Source organism: Cynocephalus volans, chromosome 9, assembly GCF_027409185.1.
Source record: "Cynocephalus volans isolate mCynVol1 chromosome 9, mCynVol1.pri, whole genome shotgun sequence".
In the NCBI taxonomy this organism is placed as follows: domain Eukaryota; kingdom Metazoa; phylum Chordata; class Mammalia; order Dermoptera; family Cynocephalidae; genus Cynocephalus; species Cynocephalus volans.
Genome location: NC_084468.1, coordinates 87,917,330 through 87,941,110, shown reverse-complemented (window position 1 = coordinate 87,941,110; position 23,781 = coordinate 87,917,330). Strand labels below are relative to the sequence as shown.

Here is a 23,781-nt window from a genome sequence, read left to right as displayed (position 1 = left end):
TGCCATATATAACATGTTAGGCAAACATGATTTTCTGCATAATTTAATTAGATATTTTCCATATGCTGAAGAAACAAACATAAGACCTGATTCATGCTTAAATTGGAGACAAGCACTTACGTAAATGTACAGAATATACAAAAACTTTATGGATGCTATAATTTAAGTCAATTTAGGAAACTGTGACTGACCCCTATTTGTTTTACAGAGATAAACAAAAATGATGATTCATGTCACTGTGGTGTACAATAAACTCTATAAGTAGAGATTTCAATTGAATAAACAGTAGTTCATGGAAATTTGAGTTAATTTAGTACAAGTTCACAAATATTTAAATTTATACTGCCTTTGGATAAACAAAACAATCTCATTCCTTTTCTTAATACACTTTGAAACTGCAAAATAAAAACATTACAAAAAGTAGATGTAAAGTAGTTATAATTTAACAACTCTTTTTAGAAAAACTGTATACGCTGTTTGTTGCCTCTGTTAAGAAATGTGATGGACAGCAAATAGACAGTGAAATGATTTGCGCATTTAAGATGTTAATGGGAAACCTAAGGCTTAAATCCATATTTCTTGACCATAAGCCAATGCTCAGAAGTTTTAGTACGTAGAAAGAAATATGCTGATGTCAGGAAGCCAATACTTTATTTATTTATTTATTTATTTATTTATTTTTAATTTTTATTTTGTCGATATACAATGTGGTTGATTATTGTGGCCCATCACTGAAACCTCCCTCCCTCCTCCCTCCTCTCCCTACCACCCAACAATGTCCTTTCTGTTTGCTTGTCATATCAACTTCAAGGAATTGTAGTTGTTATATCTTCTTCCCCGCCCCCTGGTTTTTGTGTGTGTGTGTGTGTGTGTGTGTGTGTGTTTATGTGATTTTATTTATTTATTTTTAGCTCCCACCAATAAGTGAGAACATGTGGTATTTCTCTTTCTGTGCCTGACTTGTTTCACTTAATATAATTCTCTCAAGGTCCATCCATGTTGTTGCAAATGGCAGTATTTCATTCGTTTTTATAGCTGAGTAGTATTCCATTGTGTAGATGTACCACATTTTCCGTATCCACTCATCGGGTGATTGACATTTCGGTGGTTCCAACTCTTGGCTATTGTAAAGAGTGCTGCGATGAACATTGGGGAACAGGTAGACCTTCGACTTGATGATTTCCATTCCTCTGGGTATATTCCCAACAGTGGGATAGCTGGGTCATATGGTAGATCTATCTGCAATTGTTTGAGGAACCTCCATACCATTATCCATAGAGGCTGCACCATTTTGCAGTCCCACCAATGATGTATGAGAGTTCCTTTTTATCCGCAACCTCGCCAGCATTTATTGTTCAGAGTCTTTTGGATTTTAGCCATCCTAACTGGAGTGAGATGTTATCTCAATGTGGTTTTGATTTGCATTTCCCGGATGCTGAGTGATGTTGAACATTTTTTCATATGTCTGTTGGCCATTTGAATATCTTCCTTAGAGAAATGCCTACTTAGCTCTTTTGCCCATTTTTAATTGGGTTGCTTGTTTTTTTCTTGTAAAGTTGTTTGAGTTCCTTGTATATTCTGGATATTAATCCTTTGTCAGATGTATATTTTGCAAATATTTTCTCCCACTCTGTTGGTTGTCTTTTAACTCTGTTAATTGTTTCTTTTGCTGTGCAGAAGCTTTTTAGTTTGATATAATCCTATTTGTTTATTTTTCCTTTGGTTGCCCATGCTTTTGGGGTCGTATTCATGAAGTCTGTGCCCAGTCCTATTTCCTGAAGTGTTTCTCCTATGTTTTCTTTAAGAAGTTTTATTGTTTCAGGGTGTATATTTAAATCCTTCATCCATTTTGAGTTGATTTTAGTATATGGTGAGAGGTATGGGTCTAGTTTCATTCTCCTGCATATGGATATCCAGTTATCCCAGCACCATTTGCTGAAGAGGCAGTCCCTTCCCCAGTGAATAGGCTTGGTGCCTTTGTCAAAGATCAGATGGAAGTAAGTGTGTGGGTTGATTTCTGGATTCTCTATTCTATTCCATTGGTCAGTGTGTCTGTTTTTATGCCAGTACCATACTGTTTTGGTTATTATAGCTTTGTAGTATAGCTTAAAGTCAGGTAGTGTTATGCCTCCAGCTTTAATTTTTTTACTCAGCATTGCTTTGGCTATGCATGTTCTTTTGTTATTCCATCTAAATGTCTGAATAGTTCTTTCCATTTCTGAGAAAAATGTCATTGGAATTTTGATGGGGATTGCAATGAATTTGTATATCACTTTGGGTAGTATGGACATTTTCACTATGTTGATTCTTCCAATCCAAGAGCATGGGATATCTTTCCATCTTCTTGTATCCTCTCTAATTTCTCTCAGCAGTGGTTTGTAGTTCTTCTTATAGAGATTTTTCACATCCTTGGTTAACTCAATTCCCAAGTATTTTATTTTTTTGGTGGCTATTGTAAATAGGCAGGCTTTCTTGATTTCTCGTTCTGCATGTTTACTATTGGAGAAAAGAAATGCTACTGATTTTTGTGTGTTGATTTTGTATCCTGCTACTGTTCTGAAATCATTTATCAATTCCAAGAGTTTTTCTGTAAAGGCTTTAGGCTGTTCAATATATAGGATCATGTCATCTGCAAACAGGAACAGTTTGACTTCTTCTTTTCCAATCTGGATGCCCTTTATTTCTTTCTCTTCTCTGATTGCTCTGGCTAGTACTTCCAGCACTATGTTGAATAGGAGTGGTGAGAGTGGGCATCCTTGTCTGGTTCCTGTTCTTAAAGGAAAAGCTTTCAGCTTTTCCCCATTCAGGATGATATTAGCAGTGGGTTTGTCATATATGGCTTTAATTATGTTGAGATACTTTCCCTCTATACCTAACTTCTAGAGGGTCTTTGTCAAGAATGAGTGCTGAAATTTATCAGATGCTTTTTCACAATCTATAGAGATGATCATATGGTCCTTGTGTTTGAGTTTATTAATATGGTGTGTCACATTTATTGATTTGCGTATGTTGAACCAACCTTGCATCCCTGGGATGAATCCCACTTGATTGTGGTGAATAATTTTACGTATGTGTTGCTGTATTCTGTTTGCTAGTAATTTAATGAGGATTTTTGCGTCTATATTCATCAAGGATATTGGCCTGTAGTTTTCTTTTTTGGTTATATCTTTACCTGGTTTTGGTATCAGGATGATGTTTGGAAACTATACAAACACATGGAAATTAAACAACATTCTACTTAATGACATATAGGTCCAAGAAGAAATCAAACAGGAAATCAAAATATTTATTGAAACTAATGAAAATAATGATACATCATACCATAACCTGTGGGATACTGCAAAAGCAGTATTAAGCGGGAAATTTATTGCATTAAATGCTCACCTCAGAAGAATGGAAAGATGGCAAGTGAACAACCTAACACTTCACCTTAAAGAACTAGAAAAACAAGAACAATCCAAATCTAAAGTTAGCAGACGGAAAGAAATCATTAAGATCAGAGCAGAACTTAATGAAATTGAAACCCAAAAAACAATACAAAAGATCAATGAATCAAAAAGTTGGTTTTTTGAAAAGATAAATAAAATTCACAAACCATTAGCATGGCTAACGAAAAAAAGAAGAGAGTAGATTCTAATAACAAAAATTAGAAATGAAACAGGTGATATTACAACTGATTCATCTGAAATACAAGGAATCATTCAAGACTACTATAAACAACTATAACGCCAACAAATTTGAAAATCTGGAGGAAATGGATAAATTCCTGGACACACACAAGCTCCCAAAACTGAATCATGAAGACGCAGAAAATTTAAACAGACCAATAACAATAAAGGAGATTGAAGCCGTTATCAGAAGGCTCCCAACAAAGAAAAGCCCAGGACCAGAAGGATTCACAGCAGAATTTTACCAAACATTCAAAGAGGAATTGACACCGATTCTTTACAAACTATTCCAAAAGATTGAAACAGACGCAAATCTCCCAAACTCATTCTATGAAGCCAATACTTTTTAATATCATTTTTATATGTACATCTTCTCAGGTATGCTGTAAAATTTTCAAGGCCATTTCTTTCATTTCTTTATTGTCCCAATGTAATCTAGCACAAGTAAAAAGTGATTAACCCTTGATGTTGTTTTTTTATCCTTTAATATAGCACGTTTAGTAAATATGTCATGTTTCAGTGTTTTATTTATTTTTTTCAGATATCTAACTAAGTAAATATTTCTGGAATTTCTACTTAATGAAACATAAATAAGCAAATGAAAGATAGATTAAAGAAACTAGTCAGAATTAAACAGCCTTAATGCCTTTGTCAAAATTATTTTTAAGATAATACTTTTTCTTAACTAATTCTAAAATGAACGTGTTCTAACATGTTTGAGTTTTTCATATAGTTTTAATAATTTGTCAATTCAAAATTAAAAATTCAATTTCCAAATATGCCATATATAACAAGTAGGCTTATATATATTTACTGAGGAATTGGTAGTGTATAATCAATTTAATCCTTATTTCCATTAAGGTAGTTTAGTATTGCCATTTAAGAATAGCACTTATTAGCTCTGTTCACTTATCACTAGGCATAAATAGAGCTGACTACTTAGAAATCAATTTTAGCTAAAAATCCTTCTACTAATATCTCCACTCCCTATAATTGCCAAATTAATAATGAATATCTGGACTTTAGAATTAAATGTCATTAGTCTGCTTGCCTTGACTTTTTAAAATATTAAAAACAAAATAATATTTTGGATTGTCAAAATTTGAGGATTATCATGACAAGAAAAAGAAGTGACTGTTTTTTCCCTACTTAGAATATTTTTCTTTACTGAGTTTTCCGTAAGTTTACGAAGTTTTTTTTTTTTTTTTTTTAAATCAATTTGGTGAAATGTCTTACATTTCTGTTATTTACTCTGTCACTTCCAGTTTTTAAAACACTGCCATTACACAGCCATGGAACAGAGTGGTCTTGTGAGTGAGCTTTGCTACAAAAGAAAATGAGACTAACTGGAAACTCGCCGTGGTTCTGCCATTCACTGTGAGATTGATAATATCAACAAAGCCATTAGGAGATTTTTCCACTCTTAGAAAATGGAAATTGCAGAACACGAAACCTAGTCTATTTGATTTCAGCCATAACAGTTTTCAATATATGATAACATACATTTGACAGAAAAGTTGAAAAAATATAAAAACTTTGTGTGTGTTTTACTTATGGCTACATTGATTACAAATACTTAGTTCGTATATCTAAATCTTACAGAACATTCAGAATGTTTCTTAGGTAGACAATCTCTGGAATAATTGCTGTGTTTACTGTTTCAAGTTATGTTAGTACATACCATACACTAAACTTTTTTCTCTCATTTTCTTATTAAAAAAACAGATAAAATAAGTTTAGTTATGAAGACCCTTACAAATGAGGCAGCTGAGGCTTCCTACAAAGGATAACAAGTGGTCATTTACAAAAGAAGATGGTCAAAGCCTAAAAATAAATGTAGTAAAAAAAGGGTATGAGGGTATTTCAAAAAGTTTGTGGAATAATAGAATTAAAAGATAATAGAAATCTTTCCATAAACTTTTTGAAGTACCCTGATGGAGTGTGAATATGCACAGAAGTGAACTGGGAAAAGCAAATTGCAAGAGTCCATAAATTCTACAGATAGTGAAAGCTGGTTCAAGAAGAATGAATAAGAATGTAATGAAGAAAGAAGCCACAGCCTATTGACTAAGGTCAGACTAAAGGAACACACACAGAAACCAAAAAACTAACAAAGCAATTACGATGCAAATGCTTCAAAAAATTCTGAGTGCAGAGGTAGAAGGATAACAGCAAACCTTTATTACAACATTTAAGTGCCAGGTGTCTTCTAAATACTTAACTGAAGTTAATTGGTTTAGTTATACTCCTCTGAAGGAGGTGCTATTTTGATATTCATTTCAACAGATGAAGAAACAGATACAGTGTGATTAGCTTACTTCTCTAGGGTCACTCAGCTGCTTGGGTGGTGGAGCTGTCTTCAAAACCAGTCTAGCATCAGTCTGTGTTCTTAACCATTACACATACTGCCTCTCCTGAAGGATGAAATAACATCCACAAAAAAGCAAAAATCCAGAACTGAAAGAGTACTGTACCACAGTTAACAAACATTAAAAAAAAAAAAAAAAAAGCCCCAGAAATATAGGCTTGGGCAGCCCAAAAAGGGAACACTAAGACATAGCTGCATATCCCAGCCCCATATCTGGTTGCAGTCATAAGAGCTCATCTGGAGGGAGTTCACAGAGACCTGACATCTGAGATCAGTATTTTAAAAAGTGAAGAGTGCAGTCATTACTTTATTAATGATGACTTAGTAGCTTTATGTACTTATCAAGTTTATGTACATTTGGCTGAAATTATATCAACTCATAGTGTCCATCCGATACTCTTGATTGACTGGCGATGACAATCAAGGGTTTAATGAAGTACATAATGTAAATAAAGCCATGTATGAAATAACCAGTAATTTCCAGGACTGTCAATCTTGGACACATGGATAGAGTGATGACCAAATTTAATTAAATAATGCCATAAGTGTTGCACATACTCATTGTTAGTGTTTATTAACATTACAACCATAACTGTGACTTATATAATTCGATAATGTTATCATAAACCCTTAAAAATTACCCATCTTTACTCTAATTTGGATTGGTGCTGAAATGGAAAAATAGTGATATGATAGCAGACGAAACAAATGCATTCTTATTCAATAAATTAAGTTCTTCTGATAAACAAAATCTTTTAAAGCATTCAATCCATGAAGGAAAAGAAAATTGCAAAAAACAATCTCAATTGTGACAGTCATCTTTAGAATTAAAAAAAACTTAATTTTTAGAACTTTACTTTTCTGTTGATTAGACACGTACCATTGTGTTGTATGTTTGGTCCTCATATAAAATGGCTTTAGACTATTCTAGTTTCTCTCCATCTGATTACAGTTATAAACTGAGATTTAGGGGATTAATGAAGTGTTTAGTACTGTATTATTACAATTGTTATTATCTGTTATAATCTACAACATATTCCATTCTTGCTTTTCTATTGCCCTGTTACGTTTCTCATTAATATTTATTTATCTTTGTAAAACAGCATCATAAATATAAAGAGGTGATGTTTCAAATTATCATTATTAATTTGCACTGGTGCTATTATTATTTTGTATTTCATTTTATGACCTTTTTTTGCTTTTGAAATCCTTGAAATTTCTGTGTTTAGCAAATTTCGATTTGATTTAGAGACTTTATATTATTGCTGTATATTATCAAAGCAGAGTTACATGGTTAAGAATTCATATTTTGTTTTTGTAAAGTAACTAATACATGATTAACATTTGAAAAATAATATTCACCAGGGGAAAATTATTAATTATGTTGAAGTGTACCTCTTTAATGGATTACAACCCATTTTTTTTTTGGTTTATTTTACAGTTCATGCCAACTTCTAGATATAAGTGAATGCTATAATACAATTCCAGTGTCACCTTTATCTCAATAATTGCCTGATTTCAGAAGTTTACACATTCTGCTAATGAACTACATATATTCAGGATGACTAATTTGTAACTGAATTTGTCATCCAGTAAAGGCTACTTAAGCCTGGATTATAAGTAGGAGGAAACAGATATGTACTTATAGCAGCCACTGTGGTTAACCTCTAACAAAACCTCTAAATATAAAGTCTTTCTCTGCAAAATTGCTATTTTGGAAAAGGAAAAGTTTTGATAGATAGGGTATTCAAAAACCAAACCAATAAATTCAACAGGTTAATCTCCTCATTCTGAGAATTAGACATAATGTTAGTTCCTTGACATTAGTGATTTTATTGCCTTGGGAAAATGTGGCTATTATGGAAGAAATATTGGGTTGAAGTAAATGAAGCTGAAAGCAGAGTGGGACTCTAATGGTGAAAATTGCTCAGCGATTCAGTAATGTCTTTTCTAAAGGAAAAATTGCAATCTGGTAGTTTAGTATGAACTGGAAAAACTTGAAGAAATTATTCTACTTCATGCGAGTCTTCCAAGATGATAAAAGCCAGTATTTTGAAGGAACTAAAAGATCTTTATAAAAAAATAAATAATGAGTCAAGAATTAAAAGCACTTTACTTCTAAATCATAGTCTTGATACAATCTTGCCAAGCATTTTGAAATGCTGGTCCATTAAAAGTCTATTTTTCATCTGTAATTTATTAATTTATTGTTTGACAGTGATAAAAAAAAATAACAACTTGCTCCTCTGTTTCTGGGCATCCTAATTTGTATAAGCTTTCTTTAACCTGAAATTATATGACATTATAAAATTTTTGCTCAGTGTGAGCAAGAAGTTGACCTAGTGATATTCTTTGATGTTCTTTGATTTCCTTTTATATAAGCAAGTAAACAGGACCAAATGTGTAAGTCTGTGCACTAAGTCAAAACCATTGTAAGTGGTTTTATATGAAAGTATATATTTTATGTTATATTTGTTCTGTATCTTCTCCTCAGGATGACAGTTGTATCAGAGTTCTTTTCATACTATCAATTGCATAGCAATTACACTGAGACCTCATCCTAGTGTGTTCAGTGCTGTCTACATTGGTTTACATTTTCTAATGCAATAATTTAGTTGCCAATTAGAACTTAGAAACAATGGAACTCTTTGAAACAATGCTTATATTATAGTATGCATGTACTTTTTGCAGATTTACTAAATTAATTTAGACTTGCATATCTGACACACACATAATACACGAGAAAGTGTGGTTCTTGTTTGGAACCTCTGTTCCTTTTTATGAGAGAATTGCCAGCATCTCTCTGCTTAAGAGACACAAAGCAAAGCTTGGTCCAGGTTGTGGTTATCTATCCAACTTGTTAACCCTTTGTCTGAGAGTCTCTTCTCAAAGGCATCTTTGACCTCAATATGCTGGCCATTATTTTCTCTACTTAGAAGTGAGCTAGTTTTAGGGACTCTTAGACTTTTCCTGTGATGGATTCATTGTCCAATTTGTATATCGTAAGAGCTTACTCAGCTAATTCCAAAGAGTCCCTTGTGACTGCCCTAGCTGTTTATAGTTGTTTCTCTTGAGCATTATTTTGCTGTAGTCTATAGTGAGTAAAGTCCTGAACTTCTGTGTAATGACTCCCTGACTACTACATCACCCACTAATCTCTAAATTCCTCCTTTGTGGTGGGTGACTTTACACACACACACACACACACACACACACACACACGTACATTTATGTATATGTTTATATGTTGTCAACCCCCTTAAGTCTGTGATTCCAAAGTTTAATAACTAGATTTCTAGCTATGATGTTAGTGAAATAAAAGCTATTTCCTTCCCCAAGAAATAAAGACAAATCCTTTCAGCATGTTATTTTTCTGCTTTCTGCTTCAAAATTCAAAAGGCTTTAACTTAGATCAAAAGTTGTTGGCTCCACTCAAGTGTAAAATCATTTCCAATAAAGTTTTATTTAAAGTGGGCTAGGAGTCTTGGATGGAGGGAAACAGTGTTAAAAGGCAGTTACACAAAAGTAATTGCTTGCTTAGGTTTTACTTAGTAGTTGGTTAATAATTAGGCAGAATGTGTGTATTTCCTGATTGTAAAAGAGAGCTAAGTAATAGTGTCTAAGCACGCAGGGTGTTGATCACTGTCACGCCATTTGGCTGTATTCAGGATGTTAGAGTAGCCTTATTCAGAGCCACTTAGTCACTCCACTTAGGGGAAGCACCAAGAAAACCATGACAGCATTGCCTCCTTCTCAACAAGTAGATTCAACTGCTCAGTGGATCTGACAGTTCTTGCTTCTCCAGTGCAAAAATGAATGGAGGACTACTTTTGACAGGGAAAATAGCCTTTACGTCATGGCATAGCATGTTACTAACGGATATTAATAGCAGTAGTTCAGGAAAAAACCCTCATGTTTTATTTCAGTATCTTTGATGGGTTAATTTTATTAAATGCTCTAACATTAAATTTGTGACATGAATATGTTCAGTTCTGTTCGTAATCTATTGAACACATAATATAATTTTTGTAATATTCAGCCAGTTGGATGGATGTTTTCATAGAGCACTAAGAGTGTTTTGTTACCTGTATTGTGCTTCTGTGTTTTCTGATGCTTTTTCAGCGTCATAGGTCTCTCAGTGCTGGCCTCTAGCAGGGTAGTTGCTTCGCACTAGCAGTGTTCCATTGGGAATGAGAAGTAAATAATGGGAAGCAAATAATGGGGAATGTGGGAAACAGAAGTTGTGAAGTTGTGAACTTGAAGGTTAGTCTAGAAGTGCTGTCAAAACCAGGTGAACTGGAAGATGAAAAGACCTAGCCTCCTGGGGAATTGAGGGCTGTGGCGACCAAGCAGACAGTTTATCTCATCAGATGGCATTTGGCATATGGTACTTCTCTTTGGATGCCAGTATCTTAGGGACCTAAGGATAGAGCATGGAGGTCAATGGTAACTGGAAGGTATAGCCAGGTAGCCTTTCCTCTTTGTGAAACCATGGCCCTACCCTCTATCCTCTTGGGTACCTCAGTATGGCAACCACTTTCTTTCTGAAGTTTGATCTCAAAATAGTGAATGTTTCTTCATATCAGGACTTTAGGATAGATCCTAAAATACACAAGGCCTGAGCAATAGCTGCAATCAAATGCTCAAAGAAACTTTTTAAATTGTTATACCCTTCTTAGGTTTATCCCTCCCTTCTAGACTCCATGAAACAATCCTTTATTATGATTCTTTTGCATAATAACAATCCTAATTTCACAACAACCAGGAATGAACTTTGAAAGAATTGAAAGAGGCTGCTTTTCAATGTGTATTTCTTCCATCTCTCTCTCTCTCTCTCTCTCTCTCTCTCCCCCCCTCTCCTCCCCCTCCCTTTCTTCCCTCCCTCCCTTCCTTCATTCATTCTCTCTCTCTCTTTGGTTAAGATATTGCATATTTTTACAAGAATGTACATGATGTGTCTCTCACAAACAAAATTTTTTTCTAGTTCAGGATAAGGACCCATTTGCTCAACTCTAAGGCTAAAAAAATTATTATTTATAAATAATCCTCTAAGATATGATATTCTTTCAAAAATGGAAGAATGTGCTTCTGATATCTCTACAGCGTTTGTAACTCCTGCTCAAGAGAAGGAAGAAGCTCTGTGACTGGAATCTGCATGTGCAGTTAAGTCTTGTTCTTTGTAACCATTTTGGTGGGCTCTAAGATTTCCAAGCACAGACATTGTGAAACAGAGTACATCTGTACCTGTTTCAGATTTACAGAGCTGTGGGTCCTTATTAGCTGTTCATTGATGGTAAAGATAGGAATTTACATAACATTTTAATTTTATTCATTGTTTCATAATTATTTTATCAATGAACTCCTTTGACTCATTCTTTCTATGAGTTTTCATCAGGTAAAGGAATGAAGTTTAAAAATATTTCAGTAACTTGCTTGTGATTGCAGCATATAAGGTAGCATGCTTTGGCCTCCTAATTTCCTACTCACTAACACATTCATTCTGTGAACCTCATAGTGTTGCAGAAACAGCCACATCATGTTTATCATTCAAGCTTAAAATATATTAAAACATTGAAAATATATATGTATATGCATTAAAATCATTAAAAATATCCAAGGTATCATAATGTGGTGATTGACAGGAAAAGGTTTGGATCAGGCAAATTTTGAAATTAAGCACTGGATCGTTCATTTTTAATAGTGACCTTGCCAAGCCTCATCTGTATAATGAAGATAATGTTTATGTTTTTAGGGTTCTGAAAATAGCAAATGAAATAATAAGTACTGAATAGGTGGTTTTTAAAAAGAGAGACTAAATAGCTCTTCCCAAAAATTTGGTTTAAAAGAGAAGGTGAGAAAGTTAAGAACTATCATATTGCACAGTAGGGTATTTGGTTAACAGTTAATTTTTGTGTGTTACCTAATAGCTAGAGGAGAAGCTTTTGAATGTTTTCACCACAAAGAAATAATAAATGCATGAAGTGATTGATGCATTAACTACCCTAACCCAATTATTTTACAACATGTATGTATGTATCAAAATATCAGATTGTATCCCATAAGTATGTACAATTACAATGTGTAAGTTAAAATGAAAAATTAATAGATAAATAATAATAATAAATCAATTATCATTTTTTTTAATACCATGTTTTACAATTTCTAATATTCGGGGGTTTTTTTCATTTTAACATCTGATATTAGAAGACACTTTATAAAAATGCTCCTTTATAATTTAAATTTAATTAGAGTTTTTTTCTTTCTTAGTAGTACATAAAATATTGATGTGTCTTACAATTGATGACATTTTAGATTCAGTGAAATATGGTTTTTATGATACATATAAACATTTCTTTTTCTTCAGGAACCAGTAATGTATAGTCGCTATGCATTCAAACCTCAGTTGTACATAAATAATGCCAAATTCCTATCTTTGCCTCACCTTCTTATCTACAAAATGAAAGCCTATCCCATGACATTGTTAGGATTAAATTAGAAAATGTACACAAATTTTCTTAACACAGTGTCTCATGCAGAATTGTTAAATGCACAGTATTAGCCATTATTATTATTATTATATTCATTTTCCCAGAATCTGTGAATTAGTAGACTTGGATGCTAGAGCCAGGTCTGCCCCTAATTAATTTTGGAATCTTGAGCAAAGTACAGTACTTAACTTTTTTGTCTCACATTCCTGTTCTGCAGAAGAATGTTTTGGCCAAGATGAACTCAATTAATTCTGGCTCTAAAATTTTGTGATGTTATTATCTAATTTGGAGTATTAGCATAATATGACCATGAAATTAATTTTCTTTCTTTCAGTTTGTGGGGACATCCATGGACAATTCTTTGACTTGATGAAGCTCTTTGAAGTAGGGGGATCTCCTGCCAACACTCGCTACCTCTTCTTAGGGGACTATGTTGACAGAGGGTACTTCAGTATCGAAGTAAGTCAACATCATTTCTTCTTACATGCTCGGTTATGGGTAAACAATGTCTTAGTAAAATAAGAACAATACATTTTATTGCTTCAAGGAAATCCCTAGTCTATTCCCATAAACTTTAATTCACTTTATTCATGAGATATTACATATCTTATTTCAGTTGATTCCCATATGCTTTTTAATGTAGAGATACCAAAAACATGGTTAATAGTAAGATTTTGCATTTTGTACATTTTATATATTTGAAAATCTGAAAAAAGTACATCTTATTTTACATTAGATAAATCTATTTCCTATTGAAAGAACTAATCAAGGTTGATAAAATAAGCAGGAATGTGTTTTCATGGTTTATGCCTTAATTGTGAGATAAGTTACCTTTGTAAATTGATAGCAAAATTCCATTTGTGTCTGTGTGTGTGTGTGAGTACACTTACAGCTGCTGTATTTTGTCTTTTTTTTACACCTGTCATCTAACTACGGTAATTTGTCAAATTCATTAATTAGAACAAAAAAAAAATATATAGCCTTTGAATAGAGGTTCTCCCCCAGCCTCCCATCTACATCTGCCTTAGGTAAGTAGAAATTACATTAAAAATAAAGGCAAGGACCCTGTTTTATTCATATGTTTGTTCTTTCTGGTGCCCAAGATGGTGTCTCAAACATAGTAAGGGCACAATAAATATTTATTGAAAGAAATAATTTGAAATAAGAATAAAATTTTAAAGAAACAGACCTTGTGTCTAGTAGTTGACATTATATGTGCTCTCTAAAAAATATTAAAAACTATTATTCTTAATTAAAGAGAGTAATAAACTCTACAGAAGTCTCATATCAACATCATGTATTCATAATAATCATATAAAAATATTTGTTTTAAAAATTTTATTATAATATTGTATTTACTGAAGGGATATTTAATGTTGAAAAACATGTCATCCTTAAACAGCTTTTGCTTTTAAAACGATCATACCAATTTTATTTTTTGGTTATTCAATTAACCTGCAGTCATTGGCCATATATATGTATATGTATATACACATACAGTCATGAGTCACTTAACAGTGGGGATACATTCTGAGAAATGCATCTTTAGGCAATTTCATCAATGTATGGGTATCATAAAGTGTAGTTAAACAAACAGATGGTATACACTACTACACACCTAAGCTATATGGTATAGCCTATTGCTTCTAACAAGTAATGCATTGTGCTATTACCTTATGACAGCTACAGTGTCACTAGGTGATAGGAATTTTTCAGTACCTTTAAAATCTTATGGGACCACCATCGTATATGATGTATGTGGTCCAGCGTTGACTGAAACGTCATTAATGGGCACATGACCATGAGCACATGTGTGTATAAACATATATGTATGTATAAACAAACATATATATGTGTATATATATATCTGTATTCCCCTCCCACCAGTACGTTAGTCTTTTCTGAGTTTAAGGATCACACATATCTTAGTTATGACGGTGATAGAGAGGGGATAGTGTTGTTGTATAAATCCAAAAAGAGAAAATAAAGTTTTGGCATTTCCTCCATTCGATACGTAAGTATTGTCAATCACATGGAATGTATATGCATATGATTAGGGCTGTGGAAAATTTGAAGAAATATGGCATATATCTTTGATCTCTAGAAACCTAAATCTGTATTTGAAAATGTAACCATAAAAATCTATATAGAATCAGAGGCATAGAAAAGTGATCATCCAGGGTTCAATTACTTGAATGGATTATTAAAATCTGCTGATAAAGAAGGTACAGAAAATAAAGGTTGTTGAGATATAGAAAAGTGAGAGAATACTGAGCGGGCTGACCAGTTACCTCAGTAGCTTGGAAGGTCGTACTGATCACATTGAGGTCCAGGGTTCCAGGTTCAATCCCTGTACTGGCCAGCTGCAAATCAATAAAATAAAACAAGAAAGAGAAGTGAGAGAATATTGAAAGCACACAGGGTTGGAGAAGACTGAATCAAAGACCAAGTAAGATTTAGCTGGGAGGGAAATTAAAGTGAGTAAAAGTACAAAGGAAGAAATTAGTGAAACTTATGAACCTAGTTCTTGTTTTCAGGCTAACTTGACCAGCTTAACTGGCAGGGAAGGGAGACTGAGTACAAATTGTGTGAGACGTTTGTATTCCATTAGGACTAATATCTGCCAGGAGTAACAACAGCAGTGAAACAAAGTCCCCTGCATAATGGTTGTTTGAACAAGATAGAACTTTATTTCCCTTTCTGGTAAAAGCCCATCGATGGACAGACCAGGACTGGTGTAGCCCAGCATGGTGCCTGGGTCCAGACTCCTGCCTTGTTGCTCTCATGTTTGTGGCCTCATTCCAAAGACAACTTTGTGACCCAAGACAGCGACACCATCTTCAACCATCACGTTACTTTCAGCAAGAAAAAGGAAGAGAAGGCTGTGTCCTCTGGCTTAACGGTGTTTTCCAAAAGTGGCACAGTTACTTCAATGTGTATCTCATGGGCCAGAATTTGTTGATAGGGTACAGGTGGTTCCAATATGTAGCCAGGTTTGAGAAAGACTGCGCTAGGCAGAAAACAGCAATGGGAGGTCAAGGATTTCTTAAATACTTGAATTATGGTTATGTAGAATCTAAGTAACTATTTTAAAAATTATTTTAGTAACTTTTACATTCATCTTATTCATTTAACATTTGTGGTGCTCCAAAGAAAGTTTCTCAGGATGAATGAAATAGATTTTCTACTTTCCTTGCAGCTCACCTTCCAAGTGAGGAAATCCCAAGACTATCCCATTGGAGTGATTATTTTTAACAGCCAAATAAATGATGGAGTGCTATGTTGGAAAATTTATTTAATATCATAGCATTTAGGATTTTTAAAAACTTTTTTTTTTGTTTTTTTGTTTTTAATCTAATCAGAGAAATGGTGCTGTTTCTTATTAATGTGGCAGTAAGATAAAGCACTAAATCATGTGTTGCTTGAGTAACACTTGGCACAATTGGGCTTTTCCTTCTTTGTCTCACCAACTCTGTCTTTGGACAATATTATTTTATTTCTTAATCTTACTGGTCTTTATTTACCTTTGATATTTTGTTTGATGAGTGCAGGTTTCTGAATCTGGCCTCAAACCACTTGAAATTTCCTAAACTTTTCGTAATTAGAGCTTTTTAGAGCTCTGTTTCCTTAAAGTAAAGAAGTTGCGAAGCAGTAATCACTAACTTGTTCCTTAGCAGACTTTTTTAATATACAATTAATCTAGATATTTGAACTATGAAAGTTGCAATATTTTGTGTATAATGTTCCTTTTCAAGCAAGGAATTAAGGAATCAAACTAAACCTTGGTGACATATTGTATTAGTCCATTTCTGTTGCTTATAACAAAATACACGGAACTGGGTAATCAATAAAGAAAGCAAAAATTGTTGCTTATAGTTTCTGAGGTAGCAAAGTCCATCTGGTGGCGGAGACAGTGACCCAGTGGTCTCACATTGCAAGATGGTGGAGCAGAGAGAACAGATAGTGACAGTGCCTCATGCACTGTCCTTTTAAAGCCCTCAGAACCACCCCTGACCACCATTTTTAATCCATTCACTACTGCATGGTCCTACAATCCAATCACCTCTTCAAGGCCACACCTTTCAATTAATAGTATCTCCCACCCTCTTAACACCACAGTGGGGGCTAAGTTTCGAATACATCAAGCTTGGGGGACAAAATTCAAGCTTCAGTGAGCTTTGGGGGGATGTAATTCAATCCACTACATGTATCAAATATAGGGATCATAGGACATTTAAAGATTCTGAGATGTATATATCAGAGTCCCCATTTTCAAAAACAGCTCTTTAATTAAACTGCAAGGGTCTGAGAATATAGCCCCAGAGACTTGCCACATATATATAAAAGTGACAAAATGTCTTAAATATGAAATGATCCATATTGATTAGATTGTAACCTTTAGGGGGCTTTGGAATGGCCAAAATGGTGATATCATCATCATATTTAAAATAGAATATATGTATAAAATATACTTAGAATAGTTTGAGAGTTTTTCTTTTGGATTGAAGAAGCTGACATTGTTTGCATGCTATAAATACTGTTTGCATGGTATAAATGATCTCATTTATTCCTCACAGTTCTGGAAGGAACATGTAGATGCCTTCCTTTTACGGGTATGGAAACTGAGGCTCAGAGAAGGTCACACACATGGTAAATGGCAGTGCTAGGATTCAAAGCCTGTGCTCTTTCCATTACCCCAGACCGTGGCTGTAGTATATTCATGAGATGTACCACAAAGTACCACAAAAAATGCACACATCAGTAATGCAGAAACTGATGCATAGCTACATTCACCTGCATATGTGCAAACATGTACACACAGCCCTCTCCCCCACCTATATAATCTGAAGATCAAAGCATTAAATATAAAATGTCGTCTGTGAGTACGATAGTGTTGGTTTAAGAAAAATCGTAAAATAAGAGCTCAGTTTTCCAGCATGTGTTATCTTAACAGGCTTCAAAAGATTCTTGATTCATCTCAATAATTCAGGGCTCCACTGCAGGTATTCTCCTTTGGCTATCCTCTGGGCAAAGACAAGCACTTAAGTTGAATTTTTACCAAATCACCTTTGAAGAGTATGTTCAGATTTCATCCTCTGCTGGGTATATTTACAGGCACTAATGTGCTCTGGGTAGTGCACAGAGCTCATTTTATTCACTGCCCCCCTCCCCTGCAATCTTCTTTTTTTGCCAAGATTAGAAATCGTTTCTCACAAAATTAGCCCAAATAAAGTAAGCAAGCTTTTGAGCAGTGATGAAAGAGCTAATTTTGTTTGAGGTAATTTTTATTTTTACACCAAATACTCCTCTTTCCAATGATCATGTTATACTACCTAATTTCTTTGATCAAGCTTTTGTGTATATGTAGGTCCATGGTTGAGTGTCTTTCTCTGAGAACACAGGGAAAAACTCAGAACTGCAAACAGGCATGCACAGCTGTCTCCTATTCACGTCCTCAAGCTCCTTTTCTAGCCATTCTGCACTGCACTGCCTTGAGTTCAGCAGCGAGCTGGTCCCTCCCACTCTACTTACATCCAGATCTCAACCCAGGCCTCAAACACATTTAAGCGTGAAGAGTTGTTATGTTTATTAGCTGTGAATTCATAGACCAGAATGAACCACAGCAAGTCAGGCAGTGTTCCATGCTTCTGCCTGAGAATAACAAGCAAGCAGTGTAGCAAATGATGTTAGGTGACAGAGTAATGCCACAGACATGAGGAAGAAATTGGCTGTCTCCCTAGCCCCTCATCTTTATAGTGTACTGCTGGTCCACCTCAGCTTCTCTGCGTGCTTGTCAGATCAGGCAAATGATTCTTAGAGGAACTACGTTTGATATTTTGGGAGTTTGGATCTTTTCCCAACCAATGCATATCCTTCACTTAATTGTTTAATGATTGAGAGGCAGTACTTCTGATTGTAATGTTTCACAGTACGGATACTTACTTTCGAGAGCTGATTAATATATAGCTAAAGGTGAATATTTTTTTTTTCATTTCCTTCCTTCCTCTTTTACATTCTTCTTTACTTCCCTATCCAGTTTTTCAAGAATACTTATTAAAAAGCATAAATCACAAAGTAAATCATTGTACTATTATCAGCGAACCAATTAAACTAATAAAGAAAATGATATCCTTAGTGCTGCTTCACTGGAGAAGATAAATAAAATAGGAGAAAGCTAAATCTATGACAAAAATTAATAAACAGAGGATGCTCAATCTTTATATTGAGTAACCCAAACTAACTGTAAGTTGTAAATATTTGTTTTATTAAGAGTAAGAATGGAAAGACAGTAGGGGTCCAGTTGAGGTGATTAGTGCAACTCACTTACATCTCACCATGCAAAAAGGCCAGCATAACATGGCACTCTGCTTCTACCTTACCCGATTAATTCAGTGAAAATTTCATTCAAATTAGCCATCTGATACCCCATACACAAAAATAGATGAACTAATTTTATTTCACTGCTTCATCGGTTGTGATAATTTTTTACAAGAGACTTTCGTTTTTTTAAGCTAATATCAGGTTATAATTCTGCTTCAGATCTTCAGCTGTGCAGAATGTTAGAACTTTAGAGGGCAAAATATTTGCCAGCAAGACACTGTTGTGTTTGGCAGCTCTCTGCCACCAGATGTTGAGGGTGAAGGCTGGCAGGGCTCCACTCTCCAACCCACCCTTGCCCTTTCATTTACCATGCCACTTCTTCCAATTGGCTGCATTTGTGGTTTTATTCAGTGTTTGGGAAGATATTTTATTCTTGCCACAGGGGAGAAGGAAATAAAATGTGAAAAGAGGACTCATTTTTAGGGTATTTTGAGCCAAAGATATGGAAATTGAGTTTTCTTTTTTTTTCTTTTTATTTTCCCGTCCTTCTTTCTCTCTCTTTCTTTCTCTTTCTTTCCTTTTTTCCTTGTTCTCTTCCTTTCTTCTTTGTCTCCCTCTGTTCCTCATTCCCTCCCTTCCTTTTCTTCCTTTTCACTTACAGGAAAGAAGCTAATATTTCCTGAACTCCTACTATATGTTAGATGCTTCACATCTATTAAATAATAAGGGGAATTAAGTGTTCACTGCATCATTTAAAAAGTGTGAATAGATAATGATAGAAATATTTAGCATCAAACATTTCCGTATCACTCTCTTAGGTTTCAGTTATGAAAGAGCTGCAATAATTAAGAATAGAGGTGAAAAAGCCACACGTTAATATCAAAACATGATCTTGAACAGATTGAAAAAAAGAAAATGTGGGTCATAGAATATGACTCCTCTATTTGATTGGGGTTAAAAATTGCAGTTTAAATTTTAATGGCAAAGACAATAGCTTTGCTTTAAAATAAATTGTTACAGGCAAAACTGTTTTAAAGAGGTCATGATTGTGATTACATTTCCAAAAGGATATTGACTGGGAGGGGGCACATGGGAGCTTTCTGGATGCTGAAATGTAACTGTATCTAGGCAACAGTTTTATGAGAGTTTTCATATGTAAAAACTCATTGATGTGTAATTTAAAGATATGTGTACTTCACTGTATACAATTTATATTTTTATTACAAAAAAACCTTAAAACCTTTTTTAAAAAGCTACAGTGCAACCAAAACATGTATTCTCTTCCCCAGTATATAAATAAAATACATTCAATATAGCAACTTCAACAAATAAATATATTTTTAAAGGACAGTGCATACCCATTCCTATTCCAAATTAGACATCCTAAGTCAACAACCAGTTTTGGAAAACTATAATATATTACTTTCAGATTAAGGTGCAGCCTTATAAATTTTAAATTGGGAACAATCCTCTCATTGACATTAATGATAGTTTACAAAATCTTCTCTGAAATGTGAGATAAGCTTGAGTGATACAAACTCCTTTTATTGAAACATGTAAGTACAACAAGAAAGCTTGATACATAGAAATCAAATTCATTGAGCCACCAGACTACCTGCTGAGATGACAGGGAACTTTATATCACCAGATGGTGATGCTTCAAGGAACACTTGTACATGCCATTTGGTCAGCTTTTCAGAACTACTAATATATCACATGAACTTTAGCTAGTAACTATAATCAGAAAATGGTAATTAGAAAATTAAAGTAACATAGTGTACATATAATTTAATGTCAACCTATTATTTTTATTTATTTCAATCGCCATTGCATTGTTGGAGAAAGTATCTTGCTTGAACAACAAAATGATACACACTTATTCTGATAATTAGTATTTTCTCCAAAATTTGAGCTGTGTATTGAAACATAATTAGTTTCCACTCATTTTATAAATTACCATATAAGGTGACAGAGAAGATTCTTCTTTATAGGTAGCATAGCAAATAAATTGCAAGCTTTCCCCTGTAGTCATTATCTAGCATATCTGCCATATGTTGGAAAGCTTATTATTCCAGTATAAATACTATGGTTTTTTGATTTAAGATTTGAGTAACCAGAATCAGACTTATCTCAATATTTTTGTGGTTTCTGTATTTTATTAGCTTTACTTTTGGAACATAAATTTCATGAGGACGAAAAAGCATACTTGTTTTTCAAAGCATGGTTTTTTCTGTTCCTCATGGATTCTTAATGAATGCCAGTTGAGGATAACAAAATTAATACTAATAGTCAAGTATTCCAGTTACCCTAATGCACATTACAAGAAGACTGTGCCAATGTATGTTTATTCCTAACCTGGGGAATGCATTGTTGGCTGTCATTTCTACATAAACTGCAATGCCCAAGTAACTAATTTGAGAGTTTTAAGGTAAATGAAATGTATCTACTAGCTATTAGTAGTATGTATACTGAGATTCCCTGGCCTTCAAATGTAATTATATTTATATATAACAAATATTTAAGGTTTTATGTACCAAAGACACTGAAATAAAAGTTAAGATGATGGGGAAAAAAGAAGGCAGGGACCAAGCTAAGGAAAGAAAGTAATAGAAAATAGAGACGTGTAACCCATGTTAGCCTGAGCTTTGGCAGGGTTTGCCTTCAAATTTTGTCTTGCTCTTCTTTTCCAATTCTTCCATTTCTGTTACCTGATTTTTTAAATAATTAGCTTTTTAGAGGGCAGCATCTTTATTTTTTTTTATTAATTGTTAATCATATTTCTGCTTGTACTTTTATATCAGTATATTTTCATTTCTAGTATATTTTCATTTAGGCTTCTTCCCTTTTCCATTTTTTTCTAATCCAGCCTCTCCCACCCCTCCCAGATCACATAATTCTCCTTCTATTGACCATTACACAATCCTTTATTTTCTTGTGGTGTTTGATCCTCAGTACATGCATATTTTAGGTGTAGATGAACCTTGGCTTTGTACCGAAGTAATGTTTTCTGTTTGATCATCAATATCCTTCCTAATAAGGCCTTGGGTTGGGATATTTTGAGTCACAGTAACACATTTGATTCATTTCTTCATTATATGTGAGCAATAGAATGTACACGTATAATAGAAAAATATTTATTTTTGTATTTTTATTTTTCTCAGTGTGTGCTGTATTTGTGGGCCTTGAAAATTCTTTACCCCAAAACACTGTTTTTACTTCGTGGAAATCATGAATGTAGACATCTAACAGAGTATTTCACATTTAAACAAGAATGTAAGTATACTTCAAGCTTCTTTTAATACCCTACGTGCTAAATGTCACTTTAATTGATACTGAGGGCACATTACAATATGATCCATTGCTAAAAAAGGTCAAAACTTTAAAGTGACGAAATTCTCTATAAAGTGATTTAAGAATTTGAGATAAGATTTGAGATAATTTATCCTAAGAAACAAGTGATTAAATTACCCTTTAAAGATAGTCAGGATCCTACTGTTTGGGACAGTAATTCTACCCTTTAATCTTACATCATTCAAGAAAAGCAAATGGAAGGCAGATTGAACCCTATCCCTCTATTTTGAGCCAGATAGATACTAGCCTCTAGTGCATTTTACAAAATTGAAGATGACTTATTCCTTTAGACATAGATACTAGGAGTGGGTAATACTTCATATAAATTTCATTTTTCTACTCTCAGTTTTCCCTGTTGTTCACTGAAACTTTAATTTTTTTGTCATTTGCTCTTTTATTTCATGAAGCATAAAGACTTTTCCTCTCAAAACGAGATATAAGTTGATAAGAGAATAGCAGTGTGCAGTCAGATAGAAACAACTTTAGAAAATTTCTTGCCATTTGCTTTTCTATAAAATCATTCAGGCATATCAGCCAGCTTTATAGCCATCTTTTTGTTGGTCTTCTAGTTGTTTGTGTATATATTTTTTGTGATATATCTGCAGATATGTAGCCAGAATGTATATAAAAGTTCTCTCCTTTGCTCTACAAAAACTTATGACAAATTGTAAAATATGGACAAATGGCAAAAACAAAAAATCCTAGATGTAGAGGTTAATGAGTAACTCTTAAGAAATCTTGTTTAAGGGCCGAGCCCGTGGCGCACTCGGGAGAGTGCAGCACTGGGAGCGCCGCGACGCTCCCGCCGCGGGTTCGGATCCTACATGGGAATGGCCAGTGTACTCACTGGCTGAGTGCCGGTCACGAAAAAGACAAAAAAAAAAAAAAAAAAAATCTTGTTTAATTATGTTTTGGAATTTTCCAATGTGTAATCCTATGCTACTAATATGGTCCTGATGAGAAAACATTAAAACAAAAACAAAACTATTTCAGTGAGATGATCCTATCTGTGACATCATGAGAGTAAATATTTGCTTTTTATCACATTTTAAAAGGTAAAATAAAGTATTCAGAACGCGTATATGATGCCTGTATGGATGCCTTTGACTGCCTTCCCCTGGCTGCCCTGATGAACCAACAGTTCCTGTGTGTACATGGTGGTTTGTCTCCAGAGATTAACACTTTAGATGATATCAGAAAAGTAAGTTCTGATATCTTCCAAGTCTAATCATTCTATATGCTTCGGTAATAAATAGAAGACATTAATTATCCTGCCTTTATCACTAACTTTATCCTTTTTTATTAAAATGATTTGAAGTGGTCTTGAATCTCATCTTTGTGTTAATTTTTTATGTAGGAAGGAAGATATATTTATACTTGGAAGAGTTTTCATCTCTAATACCTTAGGGTTCATCTTACCATGTGATGTGTCATTGGAAATATAAAATATTTGATCTCTAAAAAATATGTGCCTTTTCATTTCCTTTTGGCTTTTTTCAAACAACACATTGTATATTCATGATATATTGTGTTAGAAATGTTGCTTTGCCCTTGGGAAAATATCACAACTTGGCCTTTAAAATGT

The 23,781-nt window shown here is 34.0% G+C and overlaps 1 protein-coding gene across 2 annotated transcripts in view; it reads left to right on the top strand.

Annotated features, from left to right (window-relative positions):
- Positions 1-23,781, top strand: part of PPP3CA (protein phosphatase 3 catalytic subunit alpha) — a 294,575-nt gene that overhangs the window by 208,637 nt on the left and 62,157 nt on the right. For both annotated transcript variants that reach the window (XM_063107899.1, XM_063107898.1), the window contains exons 3-5: positions 12,859-12,983; positions 22,007-22,118; positions 23,252-23,397. In XM_063107899.1, coding sequence (XP_062963969.1) covers positions 12,859-12,983; positions 22,007-22,118; positions 23,252-23,397 — 383 coding nt within the window. The remainder of the gene's footprint in view (positions 1-12,858; positions 12,984-22,006; positions 22,119-23,251; positions 23,398-23,781) is intronic.